Source organism: Salmo trutta, chromosome 32 (genome assembly GCF_901001165.1).
Source record: "Salmo trutta chromosome 32, fSalTru1.1, whole genome shotgun sequence".
Classification (NCBI taxonomy): Eukaryota; Metazoa; Chordata; class Actinopteri; order Salmoniformes; family Salmonidae; genus Salmo; species Salmo trutta.
Genome location: NC_042988.1, coordinates 22,052,177 through 22,068,106, shown reverse-complemented (window position 1 = coordinate 22,068,106; position 15,930 = coordinate 22,052,177). Strand labels below are relative to the sequence as shown.

Below are 15,930 nucleotides of genomic sequence, written 5' to 3'. Positions count from 1 at the left end.
GGACTTCAGTACAGTTCTAATTGAGTGGTTGCTACCACACTTCTCTAGATAGAACCTTAGGGTGTTTTTGGCTGAGAGTCACAGTGTGATTGTGTACACATACTACACACAGGCACATACACACACAAACACACACACACATGCCCTGGAGCAAATTGATTTTACACTCTGCCAGATGAATACTCATGGCATACAAGTGGTGAAAAAAGGCTGCACGCACAGAAAGAAGCCAGTAACTTAAACAGATTTGCTGCAGGACACTGAGAGGAGTTAGAACATTTGTAGATTTATGTCATATTCCGAACCTGCTCCTTTACTAACCTGCATAACACCCATGCTCTTGCTAAGCTAATGTTGCAAGATGTTTTATTGTCCCTTCTACTGTATCACATCTACAGTACCTCCAAGGTAATATAGGAGGAGGTATTTTGTATATGGAAAAGGGTAAAACACAAATTGCTAAATGTTCAATGTTACTAATTTAAATAGAAACAGAGAGGATGTGATATTCAGAGCAATGAGAACGGTCAGTGGAGACACTCAGAGGAATAGACCAGTATGATGTCTGACATCAGGAGACACACAGATGGTTCTAACCTACTTTAGACTTCTCTGAAGGACAACAAGGAGACAGAATGAAACAGCAGAACAAGAGAACAGAGTAGTCCTGGTCTCTGGATACCTGGCTTTCTGTAACCTCAAACCTCAACAAGCTTGATGACCATGACAGAGACAGAGCACAGTCCCCTAGAGAAGGAAAGGGACAGGTAAGGTCCAGCTTGAGTGAAGCAGTGACTTCTGGGTACTGCTCTGATAGCATCAAGGAAAAATGGCATACAGTGCCTTCAGAAAGTATTCACACCTCTTGACTTTTTTCCATATTTTGTTGTGTTACAAAGTGGGATTAAAATGGATTTAACTGTAAAATGTTTTGTCAACAATCTACACAAAAAAACTAAACAAAAATATATACATATCTTCATTAGATAAGTATGTTAGAATCACCTTTGACAGCGATTACAGCTGTGAGTCTTTCTGGGTAAGTCTTTAAAAGTGTTCCACACCTGGATTGTGCAACATTTTCCATTCTTCTTTTCAAAATTCTTCAAGCTCTGTCAAGTTGGTGGTTGATCATTGCTAGACAACCATTTTCAGGTCTTGTCATAAATGTTCAAGTTGATTTAAGTCAAAACTGTAGCTCGGCCACTCAGGAACATTCACTGCCTTCTTGGTTAGCAACTCCAGTGTATTTTTGGCCTTATGTGTAAGGTTATTGTCCTGCTGAAAGGGGAATTAATCTCCCAGTGTCTGGTGGAAAGCAGACTGCATCATGTCTTCCTCTAGGATTTTGCCTGTGCTTAGCTCCATCCAGCTTATTTTTTATCCTGAAAAACTCCCCAGTCCTTAACTATTTCAAGCATACACATAACATGATGCAGCCACCACTATGCTTGAAAATATGGAAAGTGGTACTCAGTAATGTGTTATATTCGATTTGCCCCAAACACAACACTTTGTATTCAGGACAAAAGTTAATTGCTTTGCCAGATTTCTTGAAGTATTATTTTAGTGCCTTGTTGCAAATAAGATGCATCTTTTGGAATATTTTTATTCGGTAAAGGCTTACTTTTTTTCACTCTGTCAATTAGGTTAGTATTGTGCAGTAACTAAAATTACTAATACTGAAAGTTTTCTCCTATCACAGCCATTAAACTCTGTAAATGTTTTTCTTTCCTTCCTTCTTTTCTTTCCAAAACACTTGAGAGTGCTGTCTCTGATCAACTGTCTCGTTATCTCTATCAAAATAATCTTCTAGACCCTAACCAGTCAGGCTTCAAGACGGATCACTCAACCGAGACTGCTCTTCTCTGTGTCATCAGATCCTCCTCTCCACCCTCTCAGGGCTGGGCGTCTCAAGCTCTGCATATTCTTGGATTGCAGCCTTCCTGGCAGGCTGCTCCTACCAAGTGACGTGGAGAGGATCTGTCTGCACAACTTACTCTCACTGCTGGTGTCCCCTAGGGCTCGGTTCTAGGCCCTCTCCTCTTCTCTCTATACACCAAGTCACTCGGCTCCGTCATATCCTCACATGGTCTCTCCTATCATTTCAATGCGGATGACACTCAACTACATTTCTCCTTCCCCCCTTCTGACACCCAGGTGGTGACACGCATCTCTGCATGCCTGGCAGATATCTGAACTTGGATGACGGCCCACCACCTCAAGCTTAACCTCGACAAGACGGAGCTGCTCTTCCTTCCGGGGAAGGCCTGCCCGCTCAAAGACCTCTCTATCACGGTTGACAACTCTAGTGTTGCCCTCCCAGAGCGCAACGAACCTTGGCGTGACCCTGGACAACACCCTGTCGTTTTCTGCAAACATCAAAGCAGCGACTCACTCCTGCAGGTCTACAACATCCATAGAGTACGACCCTACCTCACGCAGGAAGCGCTGCAGGTCCTAATCCAGGCACATGGCAACTCGCTGTTGGCTGGGCTTCCAGCTTGTGCCGTCAAACCCCTGCAACTTATCCAGAACGCTGCAGCCCGCCTGGTTGTCAACCTTCCCAAGTTCTCTCATGTCCCCCCGCTCCTCCGCACACTCCACTGGCTTTCAGTTGAAGCTCTCATCCACTACAAGACCATGGTGCTTACCAACGGAACAGCAAGTGGAACTGCAACTCCCTACCTTCAGGCTATGCTCAAACACTACACCCCAACCCGAGCACTCCGTTCTGCCACCTCAGGTCTCTTGGCCCTCCCACCCCTGCCCAGTCCAAGCTCTTCTCTGTCCTGGCACTTTGACATTATGGGGTATTGTGTATACATCAGTGACCAAAAAAACTCAATTTAATCCATTTTAAATTCAGGCTCTAACACAAGAAAATGTGGAAAAAGTCAAACGGTGTGAACACTTTCTGAAGGAACTGTATGTGTAAATGGCATAATATCAAGAAACTGAGCCTCACCAAAATCATTCTCACTTAGGAGGGGCAAAAGTAACATTTTTTTATCATCAAATCTACTTTATAGATTTATTTGGGGTGATAAAGAAAATTATACGCTTTTTATTTATTATAAAGTTGCCGTTTATGCAACGTAATTTAAAAAGTGAAAGTCTTAATGATCAACCCAGATATGCAACCAGTGAAACAGTAAAATCTCTGTAATTGATGTAACTTTTTATTACACTTTGTTTATCATTACAATTCACTGGGGTTGCACATGATTTACGATGCTCTTTGTTTTACAAAGCAAATATGGTGCAATGATTTCTATGAGCAGCGTGCTTAATTCAAAACTAATAAACAATCCTTAACTTCTCTTAGAGTCAAGACATATCAATGGCATCCAACCCGGAAATGTACTGTATGGGTCATAAGCAGTTTTAAAAACAATGATGGATTCTGTTATTTTCTAGTAAGAAACACAAAAATAAAACCCTGCCCTGTGTCAGCCCATAGCCTTCCCAGGTTGCAGAAACATGTTTATGCCAAGACCATTACTGATATGAATATTCCAACAAGATTGATGGAAAAAAACATATATTATTCTGTTCCCTGAACATACTAAAACAAGACAAATGCTCTTACAAACACACACAGACAACAAACAGCTCTGATCTTCCTCAAAATTCCTGGATCACTTGAGTTAACACAACACAGCATTTTCATACTCCTCTCTCCAAGGTCAAAGAGGAGAGACATCTTGAGAAAAGTGAGAGATAAAAAGAGAAAACAGGGACTGGGCTCAGTGACAGTGGGCTCAGTGATAGTGCCAAGTATATATGAGGGCCAATGTTGCTGTGGCAAGTGGGAGACACATGGGTTAAAGTGATGAATGGTGCCTGGGCTACAGGGAAAGCAACACCAAACAGAATCACTTACTGTAGAGTACTGCCTCTCAGTCCGGAGACTTCACACCACTTCTGGGTGGGCTGGCTGGTGGTCAGGAGCTGGACGGACTGGACGGAGCACACAGACACACTGTCAAGCTACCCTCAGGATTCTACTGTCCTTTCTTGATTATTATTTTTTTAAATTACATATGACTGGCTGAATTACATAAAACACAATCATATAATTGCCACTAAGCTGGCTATTAAGAAAGTCATTGCATTAGATCATTAGAAGGTTTTAATTGTGCTTGTTAGATAAATTGAGCAAATTGATTGAGCTTATAACTATCCATAAAGGGCTGTTATCAGTTCTCACTCTGCTGTCTGTGTCTCTCTGCAGGGCGACGGCTCCACGTTCCTCCAGCTGGGCTCCTCCATCGAGCAGCAGATTAACGGCATGTTCAAGGTGATGGAGGAGTACAACTGGGACAGCTTTGTGGTCATCACCAGCCTGTACCCGGGCTACGAGGTCTACGTGGACTATGTCAAGACCTTCACTGACACCAGCTACTTCATGTGGGAACTGCAGGATGTGCTGACCTTCGACATGTCTGCCGACGGCATGAACGACATCCGGGCACGGCGCCTGCTGCAGCAGATTGATGCCCAGGTACTGCTGGTATACTGCTCCCACGAGGAGGCCCAGTACCTGTTCAGTATGGCCGGAGAGGCCGGCCTGCTGGGGCCTGGCTACATCTGGATCCTCCCCAGCCTTGCAGTGGGGAACCTAGACATGCCCCCACCAAACAGCTTCCCTGTGGGCCTCATCAGCATCATCACCGACCGCTGGCGGATGAGCCTGAGGAAGAGGGTGCGGGATGGGGTGGCCATCGTGGTCAAAGGGGTGCAGAGCTTCCGCAAACAGAGGGGCTTCATCCCCGAGGGCCACAACGACTGCCACAGCCCTGTTAGGGCATCTTCTAATGATACACTGTTCAGGTGAGTGGAGGTGGGGGGATGGAAGGGGGGCATACTGACATACTGTAGGTTGGAGATTGTTCATTGCAATAAGAGAAGCCAACCAAAATGGAGCGATTAAGTGATACAGTTTTAGTCGGAAGTTTACATACAACTTAGCCAAATACATGTAAACTCAGTTTGTCACAATTCCTGACATTTAATCCTAGTAAACATTCCCTGTCTTAGATCAGTTAGGATCACCACTCTATTTTAAGAATGTGAAATGTCAGAATAATAATAGAGAGAATGATTTATTTCAGCTTTTATTTCTTTCATCATATCCTAGTGGGTCAGAAGTATACATACACTCAATTAGTATTTGGTAGTGGTGCCTTTAAATTGTTTAACTTGGGTCAAACGTGTCGGGTAGCCTTCCACAAGCTCCCTACAATAAATTGGGTGAATTTTGGCCCATTCCTCCTGACGGAGCTGGTGTAACTGAGTCAGGTTTGTAGGCCTCCTTGCTCACACACACTTTTTCAGTTCTGCCCACAAATCTTCTATAGGATTGAGGTCAGGGCTTTGTGATGGCCATTCCAATACCTTGACTTTGTTGTACTTAAAACCTCTTACATCTACACGTTCCGCTAGCGGAACGTCTGCTCCAATATCCAATGATGGGCGGGGCGCGAAATTCAAACTCCTCTAAATCCGAAAACTTACACTTTTCAAACATATGACTATGTTACAGCTATTTAAAGACAAGACTCTCCTTTATCTAACCAAACTGTCCGATTTCAAAAAGGCTTTACAGCGAAAGCAAAACATTAGATTATGTCAGCAGAGTACCCAGCCAGGAATAATCACACAGCCATTTTTCAAGCTAGCATATCATGTCACATAAACCCAAACCATATCTAAATGCAGCACTAACCTTTGATGATCTTCATCAGATGACACACCTAGGACATTGTGTTATACAATACATGCATGTCTGTTCAATCAAGTTCATATTTATATCAAAAACCAGCTTTTTACATTAGCATGTGACGTTCAGAACTAGCATTCCCACCGAACACTTCCGGTGATTTTACTAAATTACTCACGATAAACGTTCACAAAAAGCATAACAATTATTTTAAGAATTATAGATACAGAACTCCTCTATGCACTCGATATGTCCGATTTTAAAATAGCTTTTCGGATGAAGCACATTTTGCAATAATGTAAGTACATAGCCCGGCGTTACAGGGCTAGCTATTTAGACACCCACCCAGTGTAGCCTTCACCAAAATCACATTTCCTATAAGAAAAATGTTCTTACCTTGCTTGTTCTTCATCAGAATACACTGCCAGGACTTCTACTTCAATAACAAATGTAGGTTTGGTCCCAAATAATCCATCGTTATATCCAAACAGCGACGTTTTGTTCGTGCGTTCTAGACACTATCCCAACGCTAAATCTCGGCCACGAGCATGACGCAAAATATGACAAAAAATTTCGAAATATTCCATTACCGTACTTCGAAGCATGTCAACCGCTGTTTAAAACCAATATTTATGCAATTTATCTCGTAGAGAAGCGATAATATTCCGACCGGGAATCTGCCTGTCTGTAAACTGAGGAAAAAACCGAAAGCCGGGGGCGGGGCGTGTCACGCGCCTAAGGCTTAGTCCATTGACTGACCACTCAGCATTTGCTCTCGTGTGCTTCAGCCAGGGCTTTGAATGACATCATTCCTGTTTTTCCCGGGCTGTGAGACTCCATTGTTGACGTGAGAAGTGTCACGTAAGAGCAGAGATCCTTTGTAAACGACAGAGATAATAAAGAAGGGCAAGAAATGTTCAGACAGGGTACTTCCTGAACAGAAGCATCTCAGGTTTTTGCCTGCCATAGGAGTTCTGTTATACTCACAGACACCATTCAAACAGTTTCAGAAACTTTGGAGTGTTTTCTCTCCAAAGCTAATAATTATATGCATATTCCAGTTTCTGGGCAGGACTAATAATCAGATTAAATCGGGTACGTTTTTTATCCAGCCGTGAAATTACTGCCCCCTAGATGTAACAGGTTTTAAGCCATTTTGCCACAACTTTGGAAGTATGCTTGGGGTCATTGTCCATTTGGAAGACCCATTTGCGACCAAGCTTTAACTTCCTGACTGATGTCTTGAGATGTTGCTTCTATATATCCACATAATTTTCCACCCTCATGATGCCATCTATTTTGTGAAGTGCACCAGTCCCTCCTGCAGCAAAGCACCCCCACAACATTATGCTGCCACCCCTGTGCTTCACGGTTGGGATGGTGTTCTTCGGCTTGCAAGCCTCCCCTTTTTCCTCCAAACATAACGATGGTCATTATGGCCAAACAGTCCTATTTTTGTTTCTTCAGACCAGAGGACATTTCTCAAAAAAGTACGATCTTTGTCCCCAAGTGCAGTTGCAAACCGTTGTCTGACTTTTTTATGGTGGTTTTGTAGCAGTGGCTTTTCCTTGCTGAGCGGCTTTTCAGGTTATGTCAATATAGGACTCGTTTTACTGTGGATATAGATACTTTTGTACCTTTTTCCTCCAGCATCTTCACAAGGTCCTTTGCTGATATTCTGGGATTGATTTGCACTTTTCGCACCAAAGTACATTCATCTCTAGGAGACAGAACGCGTCTCCTTCCTGAGCGGTATGACGGTATGATTTTTCCATGATGTCAAGCAAAGAGGCACTGAGTCTGAAGGTAGGCCTTGAAATATATCCACAGGTACACCTCCAATTGACTCAAATGATGTCAATTAGCCTATCAGAAGCTTCTAAAGCCATGACATCATTTTCTGGAATTTTCCAAGCTGTTTAAAGGCACAGTCAACTTAGTGTATGTAAACTTCTGACCCACTGGAATTGTGATACAGTGAATTATAAGTGAAATAATCTGTCTGTAAACAATTGTTGGAAAGATGACTTGTGTCATGCACAAAGTAGATGTCCTAACCGACTTGCCAAAACTATAGTTTGTAAACAAGAAATTTGTGGAGTGGTTGAAAAACAAGTTTTAATGACTCCAACCTAAATGTATGTAAACTTCCGACATCAACTGTAACTGTAGCAGATTGAGAAGGACTGACTTGAAACAGAGAGAGAGAGTTGGCAACATCAGTCAACAGTTGCTCAACAGTCATTTAGCTGTGGCTCTCCATCTGCTTAATGTTGTGGTGGGGGACAACATGGTACTCTCCCTGTCACTCCCTTAACCCCTGCCTGCCAACTCATCCATCCTACCTCTGTCCCATCACCTCACTGTTGGAAGCACTGGCATCACAGAGAGATAATGTGGCCTGTCATACCTGCCCAGCCCAGCCCAAAAGAGCAATCTGGCGCCATCTGTGCCAGGGAACATGGAGCAAATCCTATTTGGTTCCAGAACATTTTTAATCAGCCAAAGGGAGGCTCGGCTTCTGTAGGGAAAACAGATTCAGCGTCAGCATTTGGCACTAGCTAAGGTCATTGAGACTGGACTGGGAGGATTGGAGAGTTTCCAGGCAGGGTACAGGGGGTATTCTTTATACATGTTTGTGGACCAGGATCGTAATATGAAATCTGACACAGTTCAGTGGTATTAAAACATCACTTTCTCCTCAGAAGTAATTTTCTCTTTTCTGAAAGTGGCTAGCCTGAGGGAAAGATAACTTATCTTTTTATAAATCGAAACCCTTCATGAAAAGGAGAACCGTCTGGGCAGCTGTATTTCAGCCTTTGATTTGAGTCATGCTGCTGTTTCCAACCCCTACGATTTTCCACTTTAAAGACAAAACATGCTGAGTGGAATATGACCAAAGTTGGTAATATGAGGGTCCGGTAAGCAGGACAAAGCCTGGTATAGCATTCTTCTGCTGCTCTCCACTCTATTTCCCTCCCTGGCACAATGTTGTTCTTTCTCACAGACCTCCCTATTCAAAGGGACCCACTTCAAACGGTGCAGTGCCTCGCTCTCTCCTCGGCGGTCAATAGACTCAACACCTCATTTAATTAGCTCTCTTTTTAACGAGCTTTTGATTATATATCACTCCACCTGTTAATAAGATTATCACAGATTACCAGATTAAACAAGCCTTTCCCATGGACTAGACAGTTCATTACCCAGCATGCTTTCATCACCTCTGCTGGACTGAGAGAGAGAGGGAGGAGAGGTGAGAGAGCAGCCTCGCAGTGCGTAATGACAGGTAGTTCACAACACGTCGATAGCTATGTGCACAACAAGCAGCAGGTAGTGCTTTAGAAATAGGATGAAACCATTGGAAGATTGGATTAATGGACATTAACGACTATTAGTATAATGTTGTAATGAGTATTTAACTCTTTGATTGATTTCCCTTGTTTTCAGGCACATGTTAAACGTAACATGGGAACACAACGACTTCTCGTTCAACCCTGGTGGGTACCTGATCAACCCAGCTATGGTCATCATCACCTTAGATCGAGAGAGACAGTGGGATAAGGTGAGACATTACACTTCATTATATTCCTCCCAATCAGTAAAACTAGGGTTAGTCTTTGTGTTATCTGACTACAAGTTAATAAGGCTATATAACCTGCTCGTTACGAAAGGAAAAACTCCAAAAAGTGTTATTAACAACACATGAATTACTGCCTCATTCACTGTGTGTTTCCATGAACTATCACTGACAGGTCTTGACTTGGGCATATTGTGGGCTGTTACGTTTCCTTTGCATCACCTGTTACAAAATACAGACTGTCCACCTAATAGGCTAGCATTTTGCTCTAACTGCCTCCTACCAATCACAGTGTCCTAACCGGCCACTATACCCAGTGTCTCTCCATACCACAGGCCTAGTGTGATTACACGTCTGACTGATCTCTCTACAAACACCAGCTATTCAAATGAGCCTGCCTAGCGTTTCACTACCTCAGAGCCACCGACTCTTAGCGAACGGAACCTTGTCTCACATATTCATCCCACCTTCACAACACACCTTCCCTCTACCTGTAACGCCCTTCTCCCAGTAGGGAGTAGACACTGAAGGGAGGTGGAGGTTAGTTTTCTCCTTAAATGAAGTCAGTGGTTGAATGGAGGTTGATGTGTGTCAGAGCATGTTGGGCCAAACCACGTCTCTGGGTAAACAGCTCCGGGCCTTCTCCAGCTCATTACATGCCATCGATGTTCTCTCAAGGTTGGTTCCTATTAATTTCAGGTATGTTATTGTAACTGAGGCCTATGCTTCTGTAATTTGGAGGGTCTGACAGCGGGCTGTACTGAAGGCAATCAGACGTGTGGTTGGTCAGAGAGAGAGAGAGAGAGGAGTAGTCTATTGACAGCTTGTGCCAATGGAAAGGTTGCAATTAAAAATACAACAGAAAATGAACGTAGCTGTTGCAGAGTCCACTTTGAGGTCGAGAAGTCAACAAACTTACTGCTGTACGTGATCTAAAAGACTCCTCTTTAAACTCTGTTACTGGAAATATCTGAGCTACTCAAAATATTACCTGAAGTAATACTTCAAAAGAATAACAAGAAAACATGCTCATTCATTGCAGATCAATGAGGCAAACTTACACTGAGTGTACAAAACATTAGGTACACCTGCTCTTTCCATGACATAGGTGAATCCGGGTGAAAGATATGATCCCTTATTAATGTCACTTGTTAAATCCACTTCAATCAGTGTAGATGAAGAGGAGGAGACAGGTTAAATAATACTTTTTTACCCTTGAGACAACTGAGACATGGATTGTGCATGTGTGCCATTCAGAGGGTGAATGGGCAAGACTAAATATTTAAGTGCCTTTGAACAGGGTATGGTAGTAGGTGCCAGGCGCACTGGTTTGAGTGTGTCAAGAACTGCACCACTGCTGGGTTTTTCACGCTCAACAGTTTCACGTGTGTATCAGGAATGATCCACCACCCAAAGGACATCCAGCTAACTTGACACAACAGTGAGAAGCATTGGAGTCAACATGGGCCAGAATGCCTATGGAACGCTTTCGACACCTTGTAGAGTCCATGCCCCAACGAATTAATGCTCGAAGAAGAAGAGAAGGAGAATAAGAGAAGAAGAAGAGAAGAAGAAGAAGAAGAGGAGGAGAAGAAGAGAAGGAAAAGAAGAGAAGGAGAATAAGAGAAGAAGAAGAGGAGGAGAAGAAGAGAAGGAGAATAAGAGAAGGAGAAGAAGAGAAGAAGAAGAGAAGGAGAAGAAGAGAAGGAGAAGAAGAGAAGAAGAAGAGAAGGAGAAGAAGAGAAGGAGAAGAAGAGAAGAAGAAGAGAAGAAGAAGAAGAAGAGGAGGAGAAGAAGTCTTTCTCTCTCCTTAATTTTAGCCAGTCTGAGCCTTAAAGTATGTTTCTGGATTTGACAACAGCTAATGGGGATCCTAATAAAATACCAAAAATACCAAATCATTAGGAACATTGCTCACTCCAAGTATTATCCAAGCTCAGGCTATAGGTATTTGAGATCTTGGCTTCCTCTCTCATCTCCAATATGTTACAAAGGCAAACTGACAAGTCTGTTCTTTGACACAAACAAAGAGGTTTGGCTCTGTAAAGCCAGTAAATAGAGTGAGGGGACACTCTTATGCTCTCTTTTACCATTGTGATCCATTGACAAGGCCCATAAACTGGGAAAAAGGAAAACAAGAGGATTAATCAAGAGTCCAGCAGGAGAGACAGGAATAACTAAGCATACCAGTAAAACAGAGGATATTCTAATAGTTGTATTTTGTTGTGCTTTGTGACATCTGACAATAATGACTGCAATAATCAGATAACTTCCAGTATTAGTAGGAGAGATTATTATGAAGCAAAGGCATTTGTCAGTGGTACGGGTTGGCCTCCTGATAAAACGTTTAGGACAGCCAATCATTTTCCAAAGTAAGCAGATTTATGCAGTCTTTGACTGCTGTAAAATAATGTATTTTTATTAAATGTAACCTTCATTTAACTAGGCAAGTCAGTTAAGAACAAAATCTTGTTTTCAATGGCGGCCTACACCAGCCAAATCTGGACAATGCTGGGCCAATTGTGCACCGCCCTATGGGACTCCCAAGCACAGCCGGTTGTGATAGAGCCTGGATTTGAACCAGGGTGTCTGTAGTGACATCTCTAGCACTAAGATACAGTGCCTTAGACCACTGTGATACAGCCTGGATTTGAACCAAGGTGTCTGTAGTGACTCCTCTAGCACTGAGATGCAGTGCCTTAGACCACTGTGATACAGCCTGGATTTGAACCAGGGTGTCTGTAGTGACTCCACTAGCACTGAGATACAGTGCCTTAGACCACTGTGATACAGCCTGGATTTGAACCAGGGTGTCTGTAGTGACTCCTCTAGCACTGAGATGCAGTGCCTTAGACCACTGCCCCACCTGGCAGCCAGGATATGTCAAATATTATTATTGTTATTGTAAGCTTGTAACTTTCAATGCTCACTTTATTGCATCTTAGATGCCTCAGAGTTGGCCAAACATCATTTTAGTGACCCCTGACATGAATTAAAGATTGCAGTGCAATCCATACATTCTAAAAAGTTATTGACCAGTATTCTGCCATTGTAGAGGTAGTTGATTGAACACAAACATGTTGTTAAATGTTGTTAATGTGAGCAATGAAATGGTTTTACCCTGCAGCCTTTTGTTGCTGATACATGTGACAATCCGCCAATATATTGACAGAAACATAAAAGTGGATCAATATGCTCTATGTGCAAACACAGTAACAATGAATACAATTATCAACACAGTTCACGATCCATTTTAATGTAGCTCCGTAATAATTAGGAGGCATAAAAAACAATTAACACAAAAACATTCTGGAGAGAATACTTATTCGACTCTTTGTTTAACCTTAAACAACTCTTAATTATGGAACTTCACTGATTAAAGGCACAATATGTGTGCCATTAAGAACGGTTAAATCATCATCACTATGTAAAAGTTTACAACCTCATTCTCAACACATAAAACCATAGAGAATAATAATAGAAGTGTTATTGCTTTGGGCTCTGTGAAAGCCACAGTTTAATTACTGTGTGATCACTTTTTTTCTGAGTCACTGCAATGAAGCAGAGAAGTGTTGTTCAGCATACTGAACTACTTCATCACCACTGAGATGGACAACTGTGTTTGGTAATGGAGGAAACAACAGATAAAGAGTTTGGTCCTCTGTGACCGGCTGATCCTCACAGCTTAAGTACAGATGTTCAGAGTGAGACTAGACAAACTTCTCTAACTTAGTGCAAGGAGACATCACAGGTGGTGCAACTCCTCAGTGTGTGCCTCAGGATTGTTGAGGTCTATTTAAAACAGGCAAAGATCTTGTCTTTCTGCATCCTGATATATATTTGATCGACTGTATGTTTTCCTTGTGGAAATGAGAGAATCCATCACTTAGCATTCAACAGTAAAATGTATTTAGTTTTTTTCTATAATAAAATACACAAGAAAATGTATAACAAAAGATGCAGACCTGGAAATAACATTTCCTCGATTTAATCTATCCTGGCATTTCCCACACGGCTGCATCAAAATCTCTGAGGAGTAGTTTGCGATGTGATTGTATTGCAGGTTTGAATACCGATAAGCTAAAGTATGACTCATGCCTGTTATTTTCCTTCTCTCTCTCCTCTTCCAGGTGGGGAACTATGAGATGGGGATCCTGCAGATGAGATACCCGGTGTGGCCTCGCTACGGCACCTATCTGGAGCCCGTATCAGATAACAGACACTTGACTGTGGCCACACTGGAGGAACGTCCCTTTGTCATAGTGGAGGCTGTCGACCCCATGACTGGGACCTGTGTCAGCAACACTGTGCCCTGCCGCCGCCAGTCCAACAAGACAGAGACGTGAGTGGAACAATATTCCTTGAAACCTGGTTTTCTCTGATATTAATGACGACAAACGTTTTCTGATGAGAAGAATGAAACAGAGCATAAAAGTGTTGTGTACGACTATGGTCATGTACATCCATTATCCTGTTTCACTAACCATTACTTGTTGTCAGTGGCGATTTTAGCATGTATATCTTGGTGGGGCAAACTCCCCAAAACATTTTTAGATGCCTACCAGCAAAGCCACTACACAACACAACTGTCACGTCCTGACCCTAGTAAGATGTCATTTTCTATAGTACATTTACATTTTAGTCATTTAGCAGACGCTATTATCCAGAGTGACTTACAGTAGTGAATGCATACATTTCATATTATTTCATGCATTTATTTGTTTATTTTGTTGTACTGGCCCCCCGTGGGAATCAAACCCACAACCCTGGCATTGCAAACACTATGCTCTACCAACTGAGCCACAGGGTAGAGTAAGTCAGGGTGTGTAGTGGGGGAGGTTTGGGTTGTTCTATGTTTTCTATTTCTATGTTTAAGTTCTAGTTTTTCTATTTCTATGTTGGGGTTGTTTGGGTTGATCTCTAATTGGAGGCAGCTGATCCTCGTTGCCTCTGATTGGAGATCATATTTAAGTAGGGATTTTTCTTCCTGGGTTTTGTGGGTAGTTGTTTTCTGTTTAGTGTATGTCACCTGATGGAACTGTTTGGGTGTTTTGTTGTTTTCTGTTTTAAGTGTATTCATTAAAAAGGAAATATGAGCACTTCACACGCCGTGCCATTTGTCCCCTTTAGACAACCCACGTTACAACAACACTAAATAATACATTAATTGCACTATAACGGTGACCAACAGTGCCCACAAACTGTTCAAATCAAATTTTATTGGTCACATACACATGGTTAGCAGATCTTAATGCGAGTGTAGCAAAATGCTTGTGCTTCTAGTTCCAACAGTGCAGTAATATCTAACAAGTAATCTAACAATGCCCCACCAACTACCTAATACACACAAATCTAAAGGGGTGAATGAGAATATGTACGTATATGGATAAGCGATGGCCGAGCGGCATAGGCAAGGTGCAGTAAATGGTATAAAATACAGTATATACATGTGATATGAGTAATGTAAGATATGTAAACATTATTAGTGGCATTATTTAAAGTGGCATTATTTAAAGTGACTAGTGATCCATTTATTAAAGTGTCCAGTGATTGGGTCTCAATACAGTATATACATGTGATATGAGTAATGCAAGATATGTAGACATTATTAAAGTGGCATTATTTAGAGTGGCATTAGGGCCTACATAAAGCTGTTCAGCACCATGGAGTGAATCCTTAACACTGCTACACCTGGCTATCAGCGGAGCTTTGTCTGGCAGCGAAACAGTTCATTCAGCCTCGTTTACTGCTTTAAAAAAAAAGCATAACTGATATGGCTGACTTTCTTAAAACAAAAATATGGTTCTACTGACAATTGAGATGTACAAACTATGGCACAAACGGATAAGAGGCAATCCGTAATTTCGATTAAGACAATAATGAGCGATCTAGGGCGGACATAGTCAATATAACTATTTGTTCACCTCTTTTGAAATGTACAGTGACAGAATATGGGTCGTTCTTACAGTATTCTCCCTGTATACCAAGACAGAACCATAGGATAAATAAAGGGGGCATATAAGCAGACAATGAAAGCTCTTACAATATTCAATTATTACATTTCTCTAAAACAGGCTATAGGCTACATGTGCATCACCAAGTCAGAACAGCAGGCTAAATTATGAGGGGGAAAGGGGACAAATTATTAGGGTGAGGCACATGGGCTACTAACAGATTACTACACAACATACACTTAGTATTACTTTCTTAGCTACAGTATACATATCTCCTGGGCATATTACATCATTTATGCAGCAGCATACAATACATTTTGGACTCAACTTCTTGTGCTGTGCTCACTTGAACAGGAAGGTGAAGCGGCAATCTTTGTGGGCAATTTTTGTAATCAAACTTTGTCATCAAAGTCTGGCATTTTCTGGATTTATGGTCCTTTCAAGACAATTGGGAACTCTGAAATAAACAAAGTCGAATCATGAAGTCAGTGATCTTCAGGTCAGAGCTCTAGAAAGAGGCCGGAGTTCTGAGTTGGATGACCGTTCAAAACGTATTTTCCCAGTCGGAGCTCGGTTTTTTCAGAGTTCCCAGTTCCCAGTTGTTTCAGAGTTCCCAGCATGACCAATGTATTCAACCTTTTCTGGCTCATGGCATGTTAGTGTTTATCCTTTTA

At 42.1% G+C, this 15,930-nt stretch overlaps 1 protein-coding gene across 3 annotated transcripts in view; it reads left to right on the top strand.

Annotated features, from left to right (window-relative positions):
• Positions 1–15,930, top strand: part of LOC115171425 (glutamate receptor ionotropic, NMDA 2C-like) — a 72,826-nt gene that overhangs the window by 34,185 nt on the left and 22,711 nt on the right. For all 3 annotated transcript variants that reach the window (XM_029728228.1, XM_029728229.1, XM_029728226.1), the window contains 3 exons: positions 4,238–4,836; positions 9,173–9,287; positions 13,433–13,644. In XM_029728228.1, the coding sequence (XP_029584088.1) occupies positions 4,238–4,836; positions 9,173–9,287; positions 13,433–13,644 (926 nt within the window). The remainder of the gene's footprint in view (positions 1–4,237; positions 4,837–9,172; positions 9,288–13,432; positions 13,645–15,930) is intronic.